This window comes from Pezoporus flaviventris, unplaced genomic scaffold (genome assembly GCF_033815535.1).
Source record: "Pezoporus flaviventris isolate CSIRO_AGI_PZ_B2104156 unplaced genomic scaffold, CSIRO_AGI_Pfla_v1 ptg000041l, whole genome shotgun sequence".
Classification (NCBI taxonomy): Eukaryota; Metazoa; Chordata; class Aves; order Psittaciformes; family Psittacidae; genus Pezoporus; species Pezoporus flaviventris.
In genome coordinates, this window is record NW_026892589.1 from 5,445,401 (window position 1) to 5,471,141 (window position 25,741).

At 37.3% G+C, this 25,741-nt stretch overlaps 1 protein-coding gene across 8 annotated transcripts in view; it reads right to left on the reverse strand.

The window, feature by feature from the left end:
- The window catches only part of CABIN1 (calcineurin binding protein 1), a 108,869-nt gene that overhangs the window by 60,992 nt on the left and 22,136 nt on the right, over positions 1 to 25,741 (reverse strand). For 5 of the 8 annotated variants that reach the window (XM_061465988.1, XM_061465985.1, XM_061465986.1 and 2 more), the window contains 10 exons: positions 24,660 to 24,821; positions 22,921 to 23,127; positions 22,399 to 22,544; positions 20,272 to 20,533; positions 17,993 to 18,253; positions 17,181 to 17,332; positions 16,436 to 16,614; positions 8,101 to 8,283; positions 6,122 to 6,459; positions 58 to 171 (listed from right to left, as the gene is read on the reverse strand). In XM_061465988.1, the coding sequence (XP_061321972.1) occupies positions 58 to 171; positions 6,122 to 6,459; positions 8,101 to 8,283; positions 16,436 to 16,614; positions 17,181 to 17,332; positions 17,993 to 18,253; positions 20,272 to 20,533; positions 22,399 to 22,544; positions 22,921 to 23,127; positions 24,660 to 24,821 (2,004 nt within the window). The remainder of the gene's footprint in view (positions 1 to 57; positions 172 to 6,121; positions 6,460 to 8,100; positions 8,284 to 16,435; positions 16,615 to 17,180; positions 17,333 to 17,992; positions 18,254 to 20,271; positions 20,534 to 22,398; positions 22,545 to 22,920; positions 23,128 to 24,659; positions 24,822 to 25,741) is intronic. The other 3 variants (XM_061465990.1, XM_061465989.1, XM_061465991.1) reach the window with 2 other exon arrangements.

Genomic DNA, 25,741 nt, shown 5'->3' on the forward strand with positions numbered 1-25,741 from the left:
GGTGTTAAAATGATGGCTGAGAAAGTAGGAGTGTGTTTATTAGCTCTGTAAACTTACATTGAAGAAATTTGTCTTGTTCCTCTCGCAGAAGAGGCCCTGTGCAGGCATGTGCTTCAGCTGCTGCCAGGGGACGCCGCTGCCCAGCAGCACATCGCGGGCCCACTGTAGGTTCTGTGGACAAAGAGGGGCAGGTGAGTTGCAGGCAGAGGACAGAAATGCCACCAGAGGTAGAATTTCAAAGCACTCACTTGCTTTTATTCATTAATGCATTGTCATTTCTCATTTTCCACATAGTTGCTGTTACAACAGTATTTGTGGAGGCATGTGATTTGGAGAAGACATCCCTCAGCAGAGAGAAGCCAGCTTGCTTCTCACTGCAAGCATCCAGAGTGATCAGACCCAGCACACTAGTCAGTTCCGTACAGCTGCTGAATCCAGCCTCATACCATCAAGTTCTGTTTTCTTGCCTTGTTTTTAACCTGTCTCCATTTCATTGAGATCCACCCTCCAGCTCCTATCACCAAAACATGAACTATAGGTGTATTTAAAACACCTTAATTTTTTTTTTTTTTTTTTTTTGGTAAAAGCTGAATTTTAATGCTCAGTATAAAGTAACTCACATATAAAAGTATAAAGTCTCTCATTAAACACTGGAACTCGGTACTGCAGCCTTCCTCCACAGACCAGGCCCCCAGGAAAACAAGCCCCTTTTTTTCCTACACACACACTCTGGAAGATGCCCCTCAGCTCTTCCCTAGGGCTAACGACCTGCAAGGCATTAGTCCAGGCCTAACAGAAGAGCTTTAGGCTTAAACTGCAGTCTTTTAGTGCGGTGGAGGATTCAAGCCTTTTACCCCTACCAGCCATTGCCTTCCATGTAATTTCACTTAACCTCTCTGGAAAATTCCATGCCTGCCATCAAATTTGGTTAATACTGCTTAGTGAGTTAACAAGAATGTATCAATAGGAAACTAAATGACAGACAACAATCAAAAATTTATAGAAGCACTACGCCTCTAAGAGTTCAATACATGAACATCTCTTGTGTAGTTGAGAACTTGGGACAGCTGTTAGCTCCAGGCAAAACATTAGTAACAGATGGGACAATTATTAATTGTAAGGTTTCACTGATGGAAGTTTTGCTTTAAGTAATTTCTTATTTCAGTACTAGAAATTAGCATTCAAGTCGCATTAGACTGGCTTTTTTAGAGACAACTTCAGTACAGAGCAGAGGAAAAAAGAAGAGGAAGATGTGTGGTTCACAGAAACAAAGGAAAATGTTGAATTCTGATTTGTGTTCTGTGGGCTGGAAATACACTTTTGTGAATCATAAATTCGATTAAATCATATCCACCAAAGTATATTCCAGTTAGAACTCTTCTGAACTCTTCTTTTTTTTTTTTTATCTGAGGGGGTGGTTATTATCAAAGTTTTTATCCTGTCTTACAGATTATTTTCTTTGCAAGGCTTTTGTGAAACAGTAAAACCCCTGCTCAATCGTAAGTGCTTTTGTCCTAATGACAGTAATCATGCAGAAATCTCCAATGTCTTACCAGAACTGGAGCATCCCCTCCAGCAAAATGCTGATTATGGATTTAAGTGCAAGAGGGCTGAACACTGGAAATCCTAACCAGATATTTATGGATGTCAAAAATCCTTCATTCAGAGAGCTGATATAGGTACTTACACAGGACCTTCATGATTATGGCATACGACAGTCAAGGGGATTTGCAGAGATTTTTTTTGGTGTGGAACAAATACACGTACACTCATAAACATCACCAGGTACTTTCTGGCTAGTCAGAGGACCCAGAAAATTTAATTATCATCACTCAGTTTCAAATTTAATTAAGACCGAAGAAAGCAAAGTATGTAAACTTAACTGTAGACTAACTTCTTCCTATGGTACTTCTTTTGTAATATGTATTCCTGTAATCCTGTTAACCTAAGCCTGCAAAATACTTTGAAATACATACAGAAGAAAATATGATACAGAAAAGACCCCCTACAGAAACCTGGTCTTCCATGAAAGTCATCCTATTTTGAATAAAATCCACCAAAGAGAATCCAGCAAAAATAAGCCTATCATAACATCCAAGATCCAGCGTGTAAATGTGGTATTTTATGGCAGTCATCAGGAAACTAAGTAAATTTCAAGTGTGCAAACAAACTAAAAAATTGCCTAATGTGTGGCAATCTGGATCTTCCAGTTAAAATATCACCTGAAACTTAAACAAAACTGAACACCTTAAGCAAGGCACCACCACAAAGTTTAAATATAAAATCCCAGCCTAAAATTTTAGCTGTGGATGTATTCCTGAATGTAAGTTTTATGATGAAAATGTTAAGAGACCATTAAATGTGGTGTCATGCTCTGGTGATCTCCTGTGCGTGTTACACTGACCATCCTTAGGCATGCATCTGGTACATATAATTCAGAGGCTTTTATTGAACAAAATGATGACAGTAACCTAGGTAGGAAGAAAAAAAAACTTCAGACAAATGGGCCAATGACACGGTAACTTCACACAATCAAAACTAATAGGAATAAAAGATGTAGTTACAGATTTTCCACTACCCTTCTTCTTAAATCAGCATGATCAGTTATCCCCAGTAAATACGCCTGAACAGGTCTCAACTCATTAGATTTCACTGAGTCTGGTCTGCTTAGTTTTCTGCTGATGAAGTTATTAGGAGTGGGTGAAGGGATCCAGGACATAGCAAAAAGGATTTGTTCTTCTTGGCATGCTGCTTGCTAGTCTGAAACGCTGGATTTGGCCGTCTGACTCAGGGAAATTATGAAGTACTCTTTCCAGTTCAGCTGCTGCCTCCCACATCTTTATCACCCCCAGACTCAATGACAAGATGACTGGCAGGGTACAATAACTTGCAAAAAAATTTACCAGCATTGTTGAAGTTGAAGAGCAAAATCCCTCACGGTCAACCAAGCGGAAATCTGAGTCACCCAAGATGGATACACCTTAACAGAATGGTGCCAGAAGACACTTTTACCTACACTGGAAACTCCACGACGTTTTGCTGAGACGTGTACAAAATAACCTACTATACCTTAATCTTTCCCTCTGTTGTCTTTTGTAGTCTGTTAGAAGGCTTTGTTTCAAAAAATACTTGGTGCTACTGCATCAAATAAAAGCAAACCCCAAAAGACTATTGACCTTGAAGGGTAGCCTTTTGAATGAACTGTTATTACCACCCTGTTGCAACTTGAATTGCTTACATCCATTATGATGACAGATTATGCCTGTCTTCCATGTATATATTGAATATATATATCTTTTTACATGCATTTTTACACGCATGTATTATGCCCAGTTTGACTAAATTGCCATGCTACTGACATTATGTTCTACCTGACATTAATTTCCCCATTAACGGCTCTGTTAATAATGAACAGAATAGAAAGTGCAAGCTTAAAAAAACCCCTAACTCATACAAACAGTATTTGTGAGCGGATTCTTCCAGGACTTGCAGAGTATTTTTGATTTTGAGATAAAAAAAGCACCTAAGTAAATATTTTTATTTCCTGACAACCTGCTGGTTGCAGAGTATGAGACCAGTTGTACACACTGATCCTGACAGACCATAAGGCAAACGCTTCTCACAGAACTTGTTAGTTATATTGACAAACAGCATCTTGCCAAGCCCTGTCTTCTCCTTCCAAACTGTGCCAACACTCATTCTGGAGGTAAAAATCACAAAGGATAAAGACTTTACTTCAAGACAGAGACAACGTGAATGGGAAACTGAAACTACTGCCCAAGCTGGCAGTGAAGTCACCTCTGAAATTTCATCCTTACTTTCCTGCACATATATTCCAACAAAAAACAGCTATGTACAAATTTGCTCTGATAAGAGGATAAAACAAAGAGAAATAGCCTCCAAATAGTAAGCAGGGGAAAACCAAACAAAATGTTGAAAGATTTGGAAAAGATGTTAAAAAAAAAGCACTCAACAACTATTTTTACTAATCTTGCAACAGGAAAAAAAAAAATACTGTAAAATGGGAGAAAACAGATTGCATATGAAAACTTGTTTTTCTATGCACTATGGAGACCTGCCAATCCTCTCTTTTCCCAGCCAACCATGAAGTTTGGCCATCAGTCTAAATTCTTCATACAAATTCCTGGCACTAGTGCTTAAATGTTGGATTTTTCAAGATGGTTATATGCATTTAAAAATCAATTTCAGCCTTCTAAAATCCACCAGTAATCCCCTCTGCCCCCCACAGCAACTCCACCTGATGTAATTTATCTTATTTTTGGAAATCAGGCTTATCAACATTATATCTGAGCATACTTCTTACTCCACTTACTGCTGAAAATGCATAGTTTCATTTAGTGGTTTAACTTTGTTCAGGAGTATAACTCCTACTGAAGACATATTAGTGTACCATTAAAACACAGACATTTGGCATTGCTCTACAAAAGCCTGAATGAGTCATCAAAGAAAGAAAATTACAACCTCATGAAAGTATGCAGCGTACATATATCAGTGGGAAGATTTTTTTTTGCAGTGTTAAGAGGTTGTTTGTCATAAAACAGGACAGTAAAAGCCAACAATGCCCCAGCTGAAGCCACCTGATAACTACTGGGCTCAAACAGGTAGGATTCAATTTTTCTGAATTCCAAGATGAGGTGGATTTAGACAACAATGTGTATTGCAACCAGAAAACCATTACAAATCACTAAGTTGTTATGTATATAGGGAGGGAGATGAGAAAAAAAAAAACAGAAAAGGCTGCACCAGGAAATAAAAAAAACAGAAAAAAAAAGAAAGAAAATATTTTGCAAGTAGCTCCTCAGGCAAGGACATGGTATTTGAACCAATAAATTGAAAACAGGCAGCCTTTTTTGTTGCATGTTGATACAAAATCATTTGTCAGCAACAGTAATGACAGCTCGCAGGAATCTACGGCTCCTATTAATGATTAGTTCCATGGAAAAAATAACAACTGCCACATACAAGCGGCATAAGAATGTTTTCAAAACAAACTATCTTTAACAAAATGGTAGCGTTTTTCTGGATAATCATTGAACAGCCAAATGGAACATTCATCACCTTTCAGTAGATCAGTAAGACGTGCTACTGCTCAATTCGCAGCAGTGCTCTTGGTGTGTTTTCTACTACGAGGCAAGGGGTATGATTTGTTTCCATTCCCTTCCATTCCCTGTTATTCACACACGCTTCAGTACCGGTGGGGAGAGAATTCAGGAAGCCATGCAGTGCAGCGTATGACATAACACAGGACTTCCAAATGCAAAATCTGTGAGTTCAGACCTTCATTATGGCAATTAGAGAAATAACGTCGATAATTTCAACCTACTGTTCATACACAATTTACTGATACTTCAGAAGCACAAATGATTACAATAACTGAAATATGCAGAAGTAAAAGACACAATTCTAAAACCAAACCAATGGTAATTCATAACAGAATGCTTTTAAAATTAATTTTATTATGAAGAAGGGTCATGCTGGAGGAAGCATGTTATTTTTCCCCCCCTCAAACAAGAACTGATACTATTACAGTCACCAAATCATTGTTATTCCTGATAATCCAAAATCTCCAGCTCATGAACAGCAGGATCTCTGACTGGCTTTCACTTAGTGATCTCTAAGCTGTAAATAATTGTCTTACTCAAGATGACCTCTATTCTCTGACAGCAGGAAAACCTTCATTCTACAAAGACCCAAGATACCCAGAAAGTCTGTGTCACATGCTGTGTTTACACCAATACTAACAAATTGCTGCTTCCAAGTCACTTTTCAGTCCACTTATTCAGTAAAATAATTGCTACCATTATTGTGAGAACATCTTAGTTTATGTAAGAGATCTAAAAGGTAATTCTCTGCTGAATGACAAAAATTACCTAGTTCAGTAATAAAAAAAGAAGCTTTCAACTCAACTGGCCTCACACACATGAATCAGACAATCTAGGAGCTGTTCCAATCCAAAGCACAGTTCCAATCCAAACTGCAAAACAAATTTACCTGCTCTGTTTTAACACTGAGACTTCTGAATTAGCATGAATGACAATACAGTTTGCTTACTCAGGCAACAAACACAGCGAGTCAGCTCTTGTGCCAGTGGCCTGCTCACCTTGTGTGTTTTGCTGTATGTGTACAGATAAGCCAGTCTGTAGAGGCTCTTGTAGTGCTGGGGAAAGCGGCTGAGGCACAGACAGAAGGAGGCAATACATTGCTCTGTCAGGAACTTCCGCTGTTCCTCAAGGTCTGCTGGAAGGCCATGAGGAAATTCAGATGTATCTCCACTATGTTCAGCTTTCTTTTTGTAGTCCCACTGTGAGGGTGTGGGGATTGTAGCTTTGATGGGATTGCCAGCAGCAGTCTGAGACTCCACCAGAATCTTTTGGCCTGTAGGCTCAGCAGGGTGGTAAGATTCTGAGATCTCCAGCAGCTCTTCTGACTTTCCTGCAACTGGAACATTAAGGGAAGACAAAAGTGCTCATGAAAATTACAAGCAGGCAAACGAAATACACAAAATAACAAAAATTAAATGCAACAAATGATAATCCTTCTCTTCATGAAAGCACAGACAGAAATATTGAGGGGTTCCTGAGAAAAATTATGACTATTTCTGATGTTCAGGGAGTAAATAATCATAGAATCACAGAATCATAGAATTGTTAGGGTTGGAAAGGACCTTAAGATCATCTAGTTCCAATCCCCCTGCCATGGGCAGGGACACCTTACACTAAATCATATCACCCAAGGCCTCGTCCAACCTGGTCTTGAACACTGCCAGGGATGGAGCATTCACAACCTCCCTGGGCAACCCATTCCAGTGCCTCACCACCCTAACAGGAAAGAATTTCCTTCTTATATCCAACCTAAACTTCCCCTGTTTAAGTAATCTTCAGCTCATTAACAGAGCCACAGACTGATCTCTCCATTGTCTTTTTTAGGTTTTCCCCTGAGCACACCTTACACAATGCAGGATTTTATATATTGTTGGAAGATGGGGGAGGAGGGGAGAAAACAACAAAATAAAGGTGTAATTAGTAAAATTCTACTGTAAAGAAAGGAAAAAAGAATAGAAAATTAAAGTCATCCTGCCAAGTGAAATATTTTTCTTAATGATTTACCTAGAAGAACACAATTCCAGAACATAATTTAGGCTTGGACAGACTGATTAGAGCAGCTAACCTGGTCTTCTGGACAATGTAGGACCTACAGTTCTATCTATGGTAACTCAGTTCAACTGACCCATCTTTTCTTAGATGATACCAAATCTTACTTCACAAAACATCTGTTGCAGTTGGAGCTTCCACATTTCATTATTGCTGAACTCATGCCTGCTACATGCAGATGAATTTTTTTAAACTGCATGAACAGGCAAAAAAAGACTTAACAGGCCTCAAACAGGCACAGCACGGAAAGGTGGGCAAAATTCATACATTGGGCTTGTTTGTCTTTCCTACTGAAATCTGGCCTCTTTATTCACTGCCACCTCCAACTGTGCAAACATCAGACAAAGGGAAATTCCAGTTAATGGATATTGAAACAAATTTTCCAGTGGAATACAGAACACTTAGTGCTATTATAGATGGAGAAAACTGGTAGACAGCAATTCCACTTCTCCACTGAAATAAACTATCCAGTGGAATAAAACATCTAATTTCACTAATTGTGCTCTGCTATGTACTGAATATCAAGCTGCTACTGGCTAGAACAGAAAGGGCATCTATACCTAGGGAAAAGAAAAAAATGTTTTGTTTGAGATTAGCTTCTAATGACTACTCCTTAAATTATTTAGGGATTGGAAACATTGAGAAAAAGAGTAAATAAAAACCTAGAGGAAGGCAAGCTAGTCAAAGGGCCACCACAGACACCAGCTTATCATTATTCTTGTCTTTATAAGGTTTAACAGGTAGTACAAACTGGGATGATGGTCACAGAAGCAAAGACAGTTCCTATTTTAAGCTACACATACATGCAGCAGCAACGCCTACTTAAAGTCCTCAGTCTCACTGCAGCATATTTCAGTGCTTCTGCATGCCAGAAGAAACATTTTAATGATAATATACCAGCTGATATTATCTATTAAATCAGGCATACTCTTTTCCTCTGTAGGTCCCAGGGTTTCTTTGCTGGGTATCACAGCATCAGCACAGGTAGTAGAAATCCTCTTCTCTGTGTAAGTCTTCCTCAGGCTGTCTTGAGAACTGGCAGGCTCATTAAACATATCCTGTGTAGAACTGGAGTCAGACAGCACCGCTGCAGTGCTATCCTGACTCCTCTCTGCAAAAGAGATAAAGAAGGAATGCACCACTTCACACTCATCAAGCTGTTACTTGCATCTTAGTAACAGCAACATCGAACTGCAACCACTCTACAAAGCTCTGACAAACGCAGTACAGGATCCTTAACAACCACCAGTTCTGCTGTCTAAAAGGTATTTTCTTTTGTCTACTAATCATTTTCATCTCAGCTCTTTGTGCTAAGAATTTAAAACCCTAGTCTTCTTTCCCTAGGTATTATTTAACACTAATGCAATAGAGAGCTCCCTGCCCCACCACATTTCCTCCTAGAATATTACTCTGGAATCTGATTCAAAAGAAATGATGCTCAACTTTCAAAAACAGTTAGACTAAGGACCCAATATTTCATCTAGTATGGACTTTAACATTTCCTGGGTTTACTGTGCCATTTCCCTTGAAAAGCACCCAGTATAATTTTGAGTCTGACGCAAGCAAATCTCAAATGACAAGAAGGCCATGAACAACAATACTGGTAAAAATTACCCATGAAGGACAGAAAAGTCAGTATCATTAGAGGGCAAAGACTTACAGGAGTGATCACTGATGCCATCTATCCTGCAGGTGTTAGATGCTGTTCACCAAATGTTCTGAAAGGTGATTTGATATGGCAAATAAACAATCCATCAAAAAACTAGGTCTAGTCAACAGGAAAACTCTTGGACGTCAAGGCAGTAGGCAGAAGAACAGAAGTGACTTTGCCTTGACAAACTAGAGTAGTGTACACTGGCCACTGACGTTACAGTGGTACCTTATCATGACTTTATCACAGGGGATAAAATTCATACTTGAGAACAAACAGCCATGTGAAAAACTTCCATCCATGTCTGGAACCTGCCTGATATAACCCAAGCTCTTTTACATCAAGAGGCAGCCCTGCATTCCTAAAAACCACAGCTTCATATCTCCAACAGGAAGATGCATGGATATTCCCAGTGAGAAGGGAAACTGGCATTTTCTGTAATATTGTGCCAACATAATTCAGTGTCCAACAGAAAATTCTAATCTAGGCAATTGTCTCCAGTTCTGCAGCCCAAAGGATTAATATCCAGTTTCTGCTGAAGATACAGGAATAGCTTAACCGAGAGGCATGTTACCTCTATTGTCTAGGGAGTTCCACTGCATTCTTAGTCATTCCTTTTCTTGATAAGATCAAAAAAGAAAATCTTAAAAAAGCAAAAGCCCTTGCTTTGAGATGAGCTGATAATTTAATTAAATTTCTTCTGTTCCATCTGAATTGCACTTGTTCAGGAGAGAGATAAGGGCCTCCTATGAATTTATTTTATCAAGAAAAAAAAAAATCCCTCTGCAAGCCTTCAATTTGCAAATCAGGTTCTGCTTATTAGGATACCAACAAAATTAAACCAGATTTGATGCACTCCATAGGCTTTTCACCACCACACAAAGAAAACCTTCCCTTTCAGTGAACAGATCTTAATAAAACTCTCTCAGAAAAAAGAATAGGGGAACAGCATTTGCTTCCTAATTGGAAGTTATATAGTTGGTTAATAATGACAAGTTTTATATAGAAAGAATATAATTATAAAGAATGGGAAGAGAAGGCTTCTGAAGAGAGGTCAGTCAAGCTTTAAATGACTCATTTATAAAGCTTTAATAACCTTCTGCGGTACAAATGGATACTATTGAACTCCCAGTTGACATCAGGAAAAAGACTGACAGTAGTTCCCTTGACTTTTTTTTTTTAAGGAAAGTTTCAGCATCTGTGGCAAAGAAGCTGAATTACTCATCTAGGGAAAAAAAAAATAAAATTGCCCATTTCCAAATGTTGCCATAAGCCTGGAGGTCAGTTCTGATGTGTGGGTTATGACGGATGAAGCCTTAGAACGCAAATCAAGAACTGCTAGATCAGTATGAGACAGTGCTGTCAGTTCACTAGGAAATTACACTAACTTCTCAGCATGCAAAAATAGACAATGATTTAGCATGTTAGATTTCAAATGTATGCATGACAGGGAAGCTTTTCCCTGTGGGGAACAAATGGAAATACCTCCTGACAATTAGCTAGCTATTTTGATTTAAAGTTTCTACTAAAAGCAGCGTAGGTCTAGATATGCAGGTTCATTTGCCTTTTCTTTCAATATGATAAATATATAAAAAAAAATAACCTTCATGATATTAACATTGGACTCTAATAACCGAAAAGACTCTGCTTTTGAGACAACCTCCTATTATTTCAGAGACCTCTTGAATGCAATAGTTGCTTTCAGACTAAGTGGGCTTGATGAAAAACACTGGAGTATTTCAGAAATTAGCAGCACCCACCAGTTATTAGTATTAATTTCTTAGAAGTCACAGAGGATGGGTAAAGTTCCAGGGAACAGAAAACGAAGTGTAGTACCTAACTCTACAAAGGATAAAAGGTCAAAGCTGTTAGCCAGCTGGCCTTCATTTTCCACAGAATTATCTGAGCATAAATAAATCCATGTCTAAGTACCTAAAAAATAACAAGATCAGCAGTAGAAAGTGTATGTATATATCCCAGCACATATATTCACATATGCCTGCAGAGAATTAGTGATTCCCAAACCAGAAATGGCCAAAATGTCATGCTATTATAAAAGCAATTCAGCAAACCAGCACGTTTGAATGTATAATCAGTAACTTCAACAGAAAAAAATACATGAGAGTCTTCCTGTTCTACTGAGCACTAATGAAAATTAAGCTTAATTATGGTGTCTTAATTATTTGGGACTCAGATTTAAAAAAAATACACTGAGTAACTAGAATGAATTCAGAGGAGAGGAGAAAAAATGAGATGGCATATAATAAAAACACTGGGAGAACTGGACTTCAAAATGATAAGGAGAATTTCCAAATATATACAATTAACCAAAATAAAAATACAGTAACTGCTCTTCATATTCACTAAGTACAGAGCAAGAGGCAATGGGGTTTAATTCCCCCTTAATCTTTAGCTTAACTCTTACATACAGTTAAAAATTGCACAGAGAACCTACAGAATCACTGGAGATTCTCAAACAGCTATCATTTGTTAGGCTACCCAAGATGTATCTTAATGTAATAAAAAAGCTCTGTCAATACCTAAATCCTGCAGTATGTAATGCAGAACTCATGGCAACTGCACCAAGTCACATCCTAACTGCATAACATAGATAAAAAAGTATCTATGCAGTAGATCTCATGCAATAAAGGTGGGTTGTTCACAGGCTGTGGATGTACAGACTCTCTCGTTGTCCTGCCTGGCACCATATCTCCCCTCTTCACTTATATGTATCAGCATTTTTCTTTATTGGTCTGCAGTCAGAAACATGATGTATCACACACTTCTCATTCTTGAAACAGATTACACCCATAACAGAAGGCAACATTCAGCACTGTATAAAAGAATTGCAGAGATTTGCATGGGAGCAGATTCATTTCTTGAGGGCAGCAAGTCCTCTGAATGCTTAAAGGGATTCTCTTATGAGTCAAAGATGAGAGTCTACATTTTGTCTGGCTGCACTGAGCACTGAACATGTTTCTGTAACCTGCAGTCCTGTATTGTGTTCTTCTGTCTTCAAGTGCAGAGCAACAGAGTATCTTATCAATGTTCCACGTATTTAGTGAAATCCTTTTTACATAATCTCACACTAAATACCAGTGTGATATTTTTACTAATCAAAGAGAGATTAAATTGGGGAAATTTAAAAAAGGAACATACTGCAAAAAAACTGGATGCGATTCATTATTCACTGTGGTCCAGTATGCAGTCCCCATGAACATCCAGTACCATGTGCCAGAAAAGGGTATGTATGTAGTGCAGACTGAAAGATTTCATTTTAAACTGCTGGTGAGAGAGAATTTTGAAGGGTAAGATTTTAATATTCCAAAATATAACATGGAGGTTCTTTTTGTGGACAGAAACACCCACTCCGTCTTAGAAGCTTATTTAGCTCAGTGTGAATGACAACCTGGTGCATACAGTTTCTGAGAGATCACCTTTGTCTCATCAGGATGTTGAGAACCCCCATTTACAAAAAAAATGTGCATCTTCATAACATTTGCAGGGTTACAGACCAACAAACTATGAAGTAAGACTTCTCCCACAGCATGAAGCAAGTAGCCTTTCCCAGTGAGTGTATCATGCAGGTTTAGCCAATTATTAAAAGCAAGCCGTGACAGGTAAAAGCAGGAAGAGGATGCCTGGGGAACAGAGATTTGTATAAAGGTTAGAGGCAGCACGGGCAATATTGGTTGCAAAAGCAATCAGGCAAAGACAAACACAAAAAAGGACGATTACATCTAACTACACAATACATACTACATGACATGGATGAAGACTTCAACAACACAACATTTTAACACTGCAACAGCAATGGATACTGAATACATCACCTGCAATACCACCACAATATGGAACTGGGTATCAACACAATGAAGGCATATTACAGCAAAAAAGACCTCACAACAATCTCCCAGTCCACAGTTGGGGAAACAAATTTCTCATTCAGGGTTGTTTTTTAAATACTTTTACTGCTTTCTGAGCACATTTAAACTGCTTGAAGTCTGCACTGAAATTGGTTTTTACTGACTACATACATCCAGCCTGTATAAAGGAGGACAATGAGCATATCTGGTTTGGAATATAACACTGCCCATTTAGCAGTGCGAATATGGTGACATCCCAGATAATAATAGTCTTGATCCCCCCTGAATTCCTGGTTTTTCTTGTTTCCTACTTTGCTCTTGGAAAATAAAGAGAATTTAATCCTCAGGCTTCTACTATCAAATACCAGTTTTCAATTTGGAGAGTTATGAAACAGCAACAGGCAGGGGTGATAACAGGAAAGACAGGATTAACAGAAGGAAGGAAAAGATGCTGCTGAGTGGAAGGACAAGAAAAGAGAAAGGAAGCTGTCTACTTTATACACATGACAGCAGCTAGTCGGCCAGCAAATAACAGCTGCCACTCAGCAATACTTCTGTCTCCTTGAAAAACAAGTTTAGTTATTTACAAGCTGTATTTATTGGTTCCTTTCTCCCATTTCTATTAAATATCTGACTTAAAATTAGTATTACCAGCATTCACTGGATATAAAGCTTTTAAATACTCTCAGCCTCCCAGCCTTCTTTTTTCATCACGAAAACGTGACGGAGAACTACAGAACTATAACAACTTATTTGAATATAATGTATCTGAAATAAGCCTGCCCTCACAGCTTTACCTACCTACAGATGAATGCTTGAAGATCAGAGTCCCATTATTTTCAAGAAAAGATGTCTGGTGGTATAGTAATTCTCTCCTGCTTGTAATGAGATAATTTGCTGCACCAGAAAGCACGTTGCTGGGTATCTTGTTTAAAAAATACCCTACACCAAAACTAAACAAAAACCAAACACCACCCCCAAAACATAACATTAATAGAAAAAACTAGGGCTCGGAAGGAACTACAAGAGTGCATCTAGCCCATTCCTTTCCCCATCAGGATAAATTGCAACTCCATCATCCCGGGCAGATGTAGTATCACTTTTCAAAGACTTCTAGTGCTGAAGTGTTGCAGTGTTGTACTATCCCTAGGAATATATTACAGTGTTTCACCTTTTTTTTCTAAATAGTATTTCCTAATACTACTTTGACACTCTTTTCTAATAGTGTTAGTCCAGATTGAAATCTGAATCTTGGTTGAAATACTGAATCTAATAGTCCAGATTGAAAATGCAATTTAAGTCTAATACCTGTTCTGTCTCCCATGGACAAGGAAATCCTGGGGTTTTGCCTCTAACTCTTTGTACAGCCTTCAAAACTATTTAGGTTACAGTGGTATTCTCCTCCTTAAACAAACCATCCCAATTCCTTCTCTCCCTCCTCACAGGACACGTTTCCTTAAAGCATAGCACACAAAAATGGTCAAAAGATTCTCCTAGGTCAGCAATGACAGCGATCCCATCTAGCATGTTTTGGATGTTGTAACATAAGAAGAGAACTTTGTGCGTAAGACTCGTACAATACTCTTAATTTATGTCATAGACGATGAACAATATCGATACCAGAGTTAAGAGTAAATAAGAGTATTGCCAGGCCTCAGAAAGAAGAAACATTTAGGCTGAATTTAGGCCAAATTATTTCTTCTGCGAACAACAATACAGACTGTTTCTTTTGTTATAGGAATGGTTAAAAAAAACCACCTCTAAAGAGTAGTCACATGATGGGTATTTTCTTGCTGTTTTCAAGAATGGCAAAACAGGAACGCAGGCACTAGTTTTCTTCAGTGATGTGATTAAGTGTAAGCTGTCAAGAGCATTTTACTTTAAAGGTATAGATTTTAACACAAGTAAAATGCAAATACAGGCAGTGGAGCACGGTATATGTAATAATATAAAAGTGAAAGTCTTCTAAGTGTGGTTCAGCCTGTTAGCTCTCCTTCCATCTGTAACTGCCTCAAAGCAAGTATTTCAGTCTCCTGGGGCTCTCCAATATGCTCTATCCAGAATTTAGCTTTGCCAGCAACTTACAAAACATGAACGATGCAGTACTTTGCAATTTTACTTGTCATGGCTGCACACAGCCTTTGTAATGACCCCCCTAACTCTGCTTCTTTCAGTGGCTCACAATTTTAATTACTTGACAGCACAAAGCTCAGTCCTAGTTAGGCTAAGCTAGCAGACCCAAGAACTGCTACTTCAGCCACAGCAGAGGTAGACATTCCTTGGCTCACACCTTCAGGCTTTGCTAAGGAGCCAACTTTGCTGCCATCAGGCAATTAGCATGTCACAGTCTGTAGTATCTTACTTTGAGTGAAGGTACTAATGACATGTACTGGAATATTTATCTAGCTTATGTATCTCCTGGGAAAATTTCAACAGTCTTCAGGACCTAAGCAGATGTAGTCTTAAGCAGAATTGCTTCTCACAGAGAATGTTATTTAGAGAATATTTAAATATTTGCTCCCTTCTGCGTTTGCTGTGTCAAAAAATGTCAAAAGGCTAACACAAGAGCCTGGTCTCTACATAACCCATTCACACTAACACACTACATGCGATATCGAAACAGTCCAATGAATTATTCCTGATTAAAATATAAGAATAAACAAAATGAACATTTCTCTAGTTAGTGAAAGCAATGAAGGATCTGTCAGTTTCACCAAGAATTATTTGCTAGGGAAATTCACCTTGCAGAGTTTCCAGGCACAGGAAAATTCATCTCCAAACTATGTCAACAAAGTTATTAAAAAATCACCATTCTTCAGAAAATGACAGTAGGAAGCAGCCCACCCTCCAGAAATAAATTCGTATTAAGCAGAGCTTTTCTGTGGAGCCTGACACATTCTACCAACACTAAGGTATATATTGCAGATACTTTACTCCTCTTTGAGTGCTGATACTTATAGAGATCCAGATAGATAAACAAATGGCTAGAAAAGCAGAATAAGAATAAAATTCCTAGCCAAATAATAATGTCAGGTTACTTAAATAGTAACTTAACTTTTACTATACATGTATATAGCAAAATCTTCAATAACACTGTGATACCACCCTACCTTCTGCATTTATAAGCCAATAATTTATCGTGTAACTTCATATTCTATAGAGATGAGCTGCTAACCAGTCATTGTAAATGATAAAGAAAAATTAAAAGATGAAGTCTACTGCACTGTCATGCAAATCACTTCGTGCTGATACACAATATATTCAAAACAGTTGCCACCTGCCTCCTTCAAAAACAGGGTAACATTGGTTTGGTTTGCCTTTTTAACCATTTGTCTTGTTTCAGTCAGTTCAAATTTTCACATGATCATTTCATACAGGCACTGAAACAGTGTGCAGTCTTCAAAGACTAAACCCACATCTTTCCTTATGAGAGCAGACATTTAGCTCTGAAGAAAAAAAAAAAAAGAATAAAAAAATCACTGAAAACTCAATGAGCTGCATGCTCCTATCAACATTCCTCTTAAGTGATAGGTGCCAATGGTGGCAGGTGACAACTTTGAATTTTATACTTAAAGCTCTGACTGTATTTAAAGCACTGTATTTGTAAAGGTTATAAGGTTCAATATTGCCCGTGATACCACAGACCCATCACCCTCCTTAAAATGAGCAGTTTGATCATTTCTGCTCAAACCCCCCATGATTAGAGCACCTCCCTGTGCTGCCAGTATTGAGAACAGGGACTGTACCGTCCGGCGTTGCCTGCTGACGGGGTTTTTTACATTTGACGTAATCGTGGTCAACTGGAGTGGCTGTGTAAGGTGGGGATGTCAGACCTGGACCGCAGGAGGAGGGGAGGGAAGTCCCAGGGCCTGGCACCGTTCCAGCTGAAGAGTGAGAGTCTTCATCAATCATGCAAGTTTTTTCCCTGGGACAGGCAAGAAAAAGAATAGTGTTAACATACTAGGGACACACATGAAGATCAAAAGGAGACTACACGTTCTTACGATGTTCCCAATACAGTCATCAAATCTTACTAGCAAATTGTAAACGATGGATTTTTAGTACAGGTTATATTCCTGCATTGTCACTGGTCAACAGTAAAACTTTCTTTACTTTGTAGTTGTTAATGAGACAAATTATGAGGACTAAAGTCTCTTATCCTTTAAAACAAAGGCCATTTGCTTTTGCATTGTTATTAGTTGATTAAAAAATAAACTTATTAAGATATAAAACCAGTGGCTTCAAAATGGGTCACAAGATAAAAATTGTTCTCTTTTGCTCCTTTCTCATCTGCCATGGGCCAATTATTGAGAACATCTCAACACATCATTATAATAGTCTTACTGTTCATGGTACCTGAAAACTCCAAGCATTAGAATTAATTCTAATCATGGTGTTTTGTTCACATTTCATTCAGCTTCATTTCAGCAGTTTATTATACAGTATTTATTGGTATGCTTTCAGAGGATAGTCCTGGAAATTAACACTCACTTTTCTGCAACTTTTGGGGTGTTCTTCTCCTCACCCCGGGCAAATGGTCCCTCAGAAGCTTCCTTCATGAAACTAACTAGTATCTCTGCATCTACTCCAGAGTCTGGTTTCCCCACAAGTTTCAAAATAGAAGCATGAAGTCGAAAGTATACCTAGAAAACACCAAAGTCCATTTGGTCAGTAGAGAATTCGTAACTCTGCAACTTAGTACAAATAGCCTCTTCTCTGAGGAAACCATAGGATTTAGTACAGTCAGTCATCTGTTACCTAAACTTACCTGAGTAGGACTTTTCTTGCCTTTGAAAGTTGCTTATAAGTTACAAGACAGTGAACACTGCAAAAATTTTATGCAACCTATGGAATATAACAATGACAGCAGACCTGGTCTGCCTGGAGGCAAAGCACCACTGAGTATGTTCCAGACCCACTATTTTTACCAGCCAACACAATAAAAGCAAAGGCATGACTACTATTCCAACTCCTACATGAACTTCTGCTTTTATAGATATGAGATGCTTCTGAAACCTACACATTTGATTTTGATAAAAGCTGACTAATGAACTGAGTACAGCAAAATCCAGAAGTGGGATTTCTGCATGCCTGTCCAGTACTGAGACTGTATACATAAACAGTCTTTTAAACAAAACCAGCCTGACTAACATGATCCATTTTATTCTCCAGTCACTCCTGTTAATGTTCCCAGGTGCAGAGCACCATGTACTTATGCCTAATAATATGAACTAATAATAACTGGTATTCCGCTATCTGTAGAGAACAAGGTTTTCAAACCTACATATTTAACTTTCTTTTACCTCCAACGCTTCCATGGCAAGTTCTGGTGGATTATGATAGTGAATTTTCTTTGGGTATCGGGCAGCCTCCTCATGCAAGTAATGGCCTGCCTGTTTGTAATGCAGCAGATAGACAACAGGAGGCTGTTTCTGCTTCTCTGCAATCTTTCCCAGCATGTAATGAATAAGCCACTCCTCTTCATCACCATCTCCCTCACAGCGAGATGCTGACGTAAAACACAACTTGGCTGTCTCCAACATACTGTCCCGACGCTCTTCCATCTGTGATTGAACAAAGTGTTGAGAATACATGAATTCACTGTGCTGGGATGAAAGGTTCTAGAAATATATTCCTGTGTATAAAATTGCATAAACAAGGTATATCATTTAAAATACTTTCAACCTGAACATATCCAAGTGATCAAATATACCCTGACAACACATAAAATGTGTTTATGGATAGGCTTTTGTTCATTTCAGTAACTGCTGACACAAATAACCAGAACAAAACAGTAAGACAGAAGTGTAAGAATATGCATATAAATCTGAAAAATACCAAACCAATATATACGTCTACAAAATTTTTTCCACTTTTTCAGAGCTGTAATTATGTTAACTCTTCAAAGAATAAAAGACATTTTTGTTCTGCACCTAAAGTCTGCCAGAACCACTACAGACCATTATCATTTGTGAAGAAATGTATTTTATCTGTCTCACAGTGCATATAATTTTGAGCTGAATATTGCAAGAATACCCCCCCAATGTATCAAAGAAATTAAAACCAGCAGCATAAATTAAACTGCCAGTAAAGTCACCTACAAAACTACATCAAAAGATGCATACATGCAATTTTCTCTCTCTGAAAAAGAAACTGATAAATTTAAATTCTTGGGTTACAACAGTAACCTCAGCACTTGTTGCACTTCAAAAACTGTAACACAACCTTCCCTTTCTAAACATTTTGTAATGAGAAGAGAATAAAGGTTTTATGTATGAGAAACACAATACTGATGAATGGAGATTATATTGTTCCAATTTATTATAATAGAGCTTTTCTTAGTAAATATGTGGATTTAATATATTCAAATGGAAGAGTCAACTAGTCCTAAACAAACATTCTAATTTCATCCACCACCTAAGATAGCTGTTCTGTATTGTACCTTTTATCTGATAATACGAAATAACTCCAGCACTAACCCTGGAATTCTCCAGCAAGTCCCGCATAGCCAAGAGGCCGAAAACAGTTAACATCAGAGTTTCAATAGATCAAATGCATAAAAATGTAATAACTTAATTTTCTGAGTAGTTACTTTTGGAGCTCTTGGATGTAATAACCCTCAGAAGGAAACCCCTATTGTTAGTTGTCATTTCAAATATACTACTTAATAAACCACGTTCTCCTTTAATACGCATGCTTACACCATCTTTCTTCTTTAGAGGGTCAAACACTATGCAAGTGTCTATGGGACATTCAATGCTCAGACGCAAGACACATCACGTTGCTGTAAATACGTTCTCTTGGAAACAAAGGACGTTCCCAGTACCACTTCTCTACAGTTCAAACGCTCAAAGTTTTTTACAACTTACAGCAGACACCCAGGAGCACTTCTTTTTTTCACTCTGCTTCCCGTTGTGGACTACATAATATTTTTAAGTGAGAATAGTTAAAGCAGAAATAGTTTACTGGTCAAAAAAGACATACAAAACATTTCCTCTAGCAACTTTTATCCCTGTCAGAGAGGATTCAGAATTGTTCACTTTGTCTTAGCAATAAACTTCAACTTTTCCAGCACTGTCATGCAAAAAGAACTAATGAATTTGTAACTTTTCAAATGAAAATTCTATCTATCTCCTCTTTTTGATCTTTTGTTTAAGTAAATAGTTCCAAAACATAGAAAAGGGTGAAGGATGTCTTTAGATATAAGAGACAAAGTATGACGCAGATATCAGAGTAATTCCTGATCTTTTCACTATATGAATATGTATGCATTTCACCTTTTCCTGAAAACATTGTATGACATTTACAGAAAGATAAGGTAATTCTAATTCCCCTATCCAGAATGTTACAAAAGTTAATTCAAAGATCAGGCTCAAACTAATTCTACATGGGAAAAAGAAAAAGCCTTTAAATACTGCTGACACCAGCAGATTATATGAATGAATATTAGAATTTCCAACATTACTAAGTAGCCATACAGTCTAATATCTGGTATAAAGCATGTAAATATTTAATAGTTACTATGTTAGAAAATATCATTTAAAATAGTTAAAACTTAATAGTCCACTCAGTTAGATCCCACCTGCTGTACAACTTCAGGGGGGAGTTCTGATTTCCACTGCTTAAGCTGTCGAGATGCAAAAGAATGTAGGGCATAAGAAATGGTGCCATATTCTATCCACAAGGAGAGATTAGAGCTGTCAATCTCCAGGGCTCGCTTGAAGCAATTCAAGACAGGAGTAGAGTGCTTCCAGATTGGGCCGTCGCTTTTCAACTCGTTAGAGTTCAACTTGTCCTGAATACGACTTGCTCGAGCCAGAGCCATGCCAGCCCACGAATCAAACCTATGCAAGCAAGAGTGTAACACATAAACCATTTCCCCCCTAAACAGTACATTGAATGGCACAGACAAGATTAATTTTGTTGTATCTTTTCTCTTCCTTCCATCGTACTCTCTTAAAAAAAGATCTCTACATCTCCTCCCTTCACAGTGAAACAGAGGCAGTATAGCCTAAATCAAACAGATTTTATTAAATATGGTTTCCTACTAAAGCACTGTGCCAAATGTCATGTCACACATGAAAGTTAAATGAAACAAGGTTTATCTGCCATGCAAAAATAGCATTTCTGTACTTCTAATGGCAGCACTCCCATCGATTTATTTTCTCAGTAACCACCCTGTCCTGTCCAAACATTGTCACCCTACATTTCTGTAGGCCAGCGGACAGCCATTATGATATTTTGTATTGTTAGACTGAACTGTGAATGGTCTTTATCCTCATCATCACTTTCCAACATAAAATCACAAAACCTAAAATGCACGCAGTAGGAAAATTCTGATGAACGATGAAGACTGTTTACTGAGGGGACAGGACTGTTCAGGATCTAGTCCTGTGTTTATGAGATCATTGACGATACAGTCTGAAGAGTAGTTTCTGTATTCCACAATCTCACCTGACATCTGGGGTCATCAGCCCTGGAATTGATCAATTTTACCATAATTCTAACAGCAAAGAAATAATCATAATGTTCTAATTTTTTTGCTTGTAATTACTTGCTGATTTCAATTGAAAACCTATTTCTAGGTCAAGTGACCTCAATAGTCAGATTCCTGAAGGGAATGGAAGGAGAACTGTAATAGACATGTGAAGATGTAGTATCTCATATGACTAGGATAAAAATACTGTGCTACCACATAAAGCATCTTCTGAGCAACAAAACATCACACAGTGAAATGCATTCCACTCATTTATTTATGCATTTAGGTATAAAAGTACGAAAGCTACAGAAAAATGGGGGATGGCAATTTCTTTACCAAGCTTCAAACAGAAGTTTTAGCAATCTGCTAATCAGAGGTCCCAGACAAGAAGATTCATTAACACTAAATTACAGCTATTTCCTCTGTAGATTTCACATGTAAAATTGCTTTGTGCCTTCACCTTCCCTTTTGTCTCTGTCACTGGATTTAGAAGTAGTTTTCTTGTCTCAAATCTATCAAACTAGGGGTTTGTCACTGACCCTGAGCTCTCAACTTCAAGGAGAACTAAAATGAAAGCTAACATCTAATATGCAAACCCTTCAGTAAAATTAAAGATCATTTAATTTCATTTGAGAAAACTTTTATTCAAAACAGGTTTTATTTTTAAGATGGCAGAGCTTAATCTTGGTGGTATTTCAGTAAGTTGTAAATTACAAAGAAACAAGATGTTTAAGCATCACCGAAATATTTTACTTGAGTTTGTATTCTTTGAGTAGTTCACTTGCAGCAAGACCAATACTTTTGGAAAGGTATCAGCCTAAACAGTTAATCACCTACAGAACACTATTTGTGCTATAGCTATGCTACTAACAGTGACATTTTTCATTCCTTGTCATGTATGAACATGACGAAACAAAGAACAAAAGGTGCAGAAGAGAAATATTACTTGGTCCTTGCCCTTCCCAGATATTCTTGATTTTATCATTTCATTTATCAGCTATAATTTCAGAACAATCAAATACTTAACACTAGGTTTTGTTTTGTCTTTTTTTGGGTTATTTTATCGAGACACTCAATTATACAATAAACCTATAATAATGGATTGCAGGCTTTTTAGTTTGGGGTTTTTAAACTCCTGAAACCAAAATAAATATCTTTTGTTGTCTGCCTTTTAGTACTGAAAGAAGCGAAAAGAATGAATGAAGTGCATCAGGAATCAGTACTACTGACCTGTTCGGACAAATACAAATGTCGTGCATGTAAAATTTAATGGCCTTAGACTGTTCTTTATTCTTGAAATGATAGTCTGCCAGAAGATAGTACAACTCAGTCACCACTGGTGGAGAATAGTCTGCACCATCTGGGAGAGACGGTACCTGAGAATAAAAAAAAAGTAAAGGTTCATGTTAAATGAAACAGTCACATTAAAGGAGCTGCACACTTCCTTCTTCCTTGTAGTGAAAGTAGCCTTCCCATCACCGAACACGAAGGTAGAATCTGAAGACAGTGACAGCATCCCACAGATTCACAGAGCACTTACAAACACTAATGAACATCTCATACTGACTGCATATTAATCAATATTACCTCTTGCCGTTCCAAGACTGAACTTTGGTGGTGTCATTTAATTTAAATTATCTGAGGAAATCCAACATCATGGAATAAATAATTCCCCAAACTATCTCAAAGTCAACGCAAAAATAACAACATTTTTTACTCCTCTCGATATTTTTTAAAAGCAATTAATTATACCTTGCTGCAAGCTCCTTCAATATAGGCAGATACAGTATCTAGGCTCAGCATAGGCTTGTCTGTTCGAGGAACAATCGTAGCAGTCTTCTTCAAAAGGTTGGCTAAATCAGCTGACACAGTACTGGTTTTATAGCTATCAAATTCTGGAAGAGTTTTAGGCTTAAAATATTCAAACATGAACAAAGCATCTTCCCATGTTAGATCAACCTGAAGAGGGAGGTAGATGAGAGGAGAAAAATAATCCTCAAATTCCACAATCAGAAGTCTACTGATGAATTTCTATGACTATTCTAGTTCATGCGAATATACGTATTACTCTAGCAAGAAACCAATTAAACCTCCCAAGAACAAAACAACTAAAGGCACCATTAATTTATGCTGCTCACAAATATAACATACAGCTCACTGATTTAAAAGACTAAGGTATTTGAACTGTAATTCAGTGTATGTCACTGAAAAATAGTCATCCTGCTTGCTCAGAAGTTGTTTCTAAGCAGGAATCAGCTGCAAATATCCTAAGCAACACAGATCTTAGGTAAGATATGGATAAGAAAAGCTCTACACCTTCAATTTCAAACTCCAGTTAGAATAAATGAAATGGGAATCAGACAAAATTCTGAGACTCAAAAATCTTCAAACTCTCTAATTTAAGAATTTATTTCACATTTTCCTTTCGCTTTTCTTTCTTGAAAACAGTAATAAAAAAAAATAAATTACACTTTCCTTTGCTAGACTGTTTTTCTCTTTTTATTGTTCATCTTATTCCTTACAGTAAACTTTGCTTCTGTGCTCAAAATGGGAAAGTCATATTAGTAAACATCAATTTAACATTGACTTCAATAAAAACTTTCTCATCCAGAATTGCCCAAATATAAACATTTATTTTAGGAGTCTGGGGGCAGAGGGTAATCTTATACATCCCTTTTTCTTTGTTATTCCCATGTTCTCATTATCTTCCTTTTCTAACAGATAAGCTTACTAGACTGAATTCACAAATATTCAATGAATAACATAATAGTATTTGTGTATTGTAAAATGTCAGTTCAACGAAGCCAAACAGTTATTTTCCTTGTATGAAACTGCTTTTAATTTCTAATTCTATGATCACTTGCATTTGGTAAATGCAAAAATCATCTGAGATTTCTGAACAAAATCAGTGCTGTTTCAAGGCAGAGTATTGCTGACCTGCTTTTTCTGTCCCTTTCTTATTACTTCAATGCTCTTCCCAAGGCATCTGTAGATGTTCTCCCAAACTCAACTGAATTTCACATATTTCTGATAAAAGGCTACCAGATGGATTTCAAAATAAGCTATAATATAATTTACTTGCATAATTTTTAACAATGACATTTTTCACTTTCACAAACTGTAGGGCTGGCTGCTAAAGTTTTCTTCTCTCAAGCTGACTTGTTTTCCTTTCTAATTTTCCTCAAGCTCGAACGTCTTGTCTGTTGAAAACAGGAAAGTCATGGCTCAATAAGACTGATTTGTGAATAGCTTCAAAATGGCACACTACTATGACTATGACTACACTAGCATTTCACTTTAAATATCTTTATATTCACAAAGGCTTCCACATTTTTTTCAATTATTTTCTGCAATATGTAAAATACATAAATTTTACAAGGAAATAAAAGTAATCTTTCTCCAAAATATAATATCTGGCATTCAAACCAAACAAAGGTGTATCTTCCATCACTTCAGGATATTCCACTAACATTAAATAATACATATCTTACCTGCTGTACTGAATGTTCTTCTAGGTACCTTGCTTTGCTTTTTTTGCTAGGGAAACCATATAAACAATAAAAACACTGTTCCAAAGCTGTTTCCAGCTCTTCTTTGTATGGATGAGTATCTTCAGAAGTGGATGCTGCAAGTTCTTTTTGTAGTACCTGAACCTGTAACATCACAAATACCAATGAAAAATATCTGGAAGCTGAAGACTGCATGAAGTTGCCTAGCTGTTGGAAGGCTAACAATGAAAACAACATTAAGGCACTACATGTATTTTTCCCAAATTACAACCCAGTATTACCCATATTTCTGTAAACCCATCTCACACAAGTAATTTCAATGGCACTGGAATGGCAATCAAGTGGTTTCATTTTTTATTTTCCTATATTAATTTACGAATTCTTGTCTTTAATCAATGTGATTTGATATCAGCTTAATGTTTCAGACTGGAGATCATTCAAAGCTTTCCACTGCACACCAAGTTCCTTTTGTCACCCCTGTGAATAAGAAAAAGTTACCAAAGAATTTCTACCCTAATTCACAAACATTCATTTCCTCTGCATGGAAAAAGAGCGATGGAAAGGACTTTGTGGAAGAAGAAACGACAGCTAATGAAAATCTGACTGAAATGGGTGGAGAATTGCACAGTATGAACAGTATCATATAGATAGCTACACACCAAGGAGAGTGTCTGGGTTGATCCCAAATTACTAAACACTGTAGCAAGTTGCTATCTTTAACTTCAACGTTACAAGAAAAAAATACCCATCAGTAGCACATTTTGGAAGATGTTTTTTACTCTAAAACATTCATTAAAAAAGACCTGCAACTGAATGCCAAAGATGAAAGGTAATTCTGTCCTTAAAAAGCAAGCCAAAAAAGAGCACATTCCAGGAAGACATTTCAAAGTCAATCAAAACATATTCACCAAGAATAATCTGTGTAGTGGGATTCTGGATCTTCATTTCAAAACCAAAACAAAACCCACACTTAATCACTGATGTTTAAGAATCAGTTTTAACTTATTCCACTATGAAATTTAAATGAAAAAATGAAATGTGTAGGTAGCAATGACATTCATTTT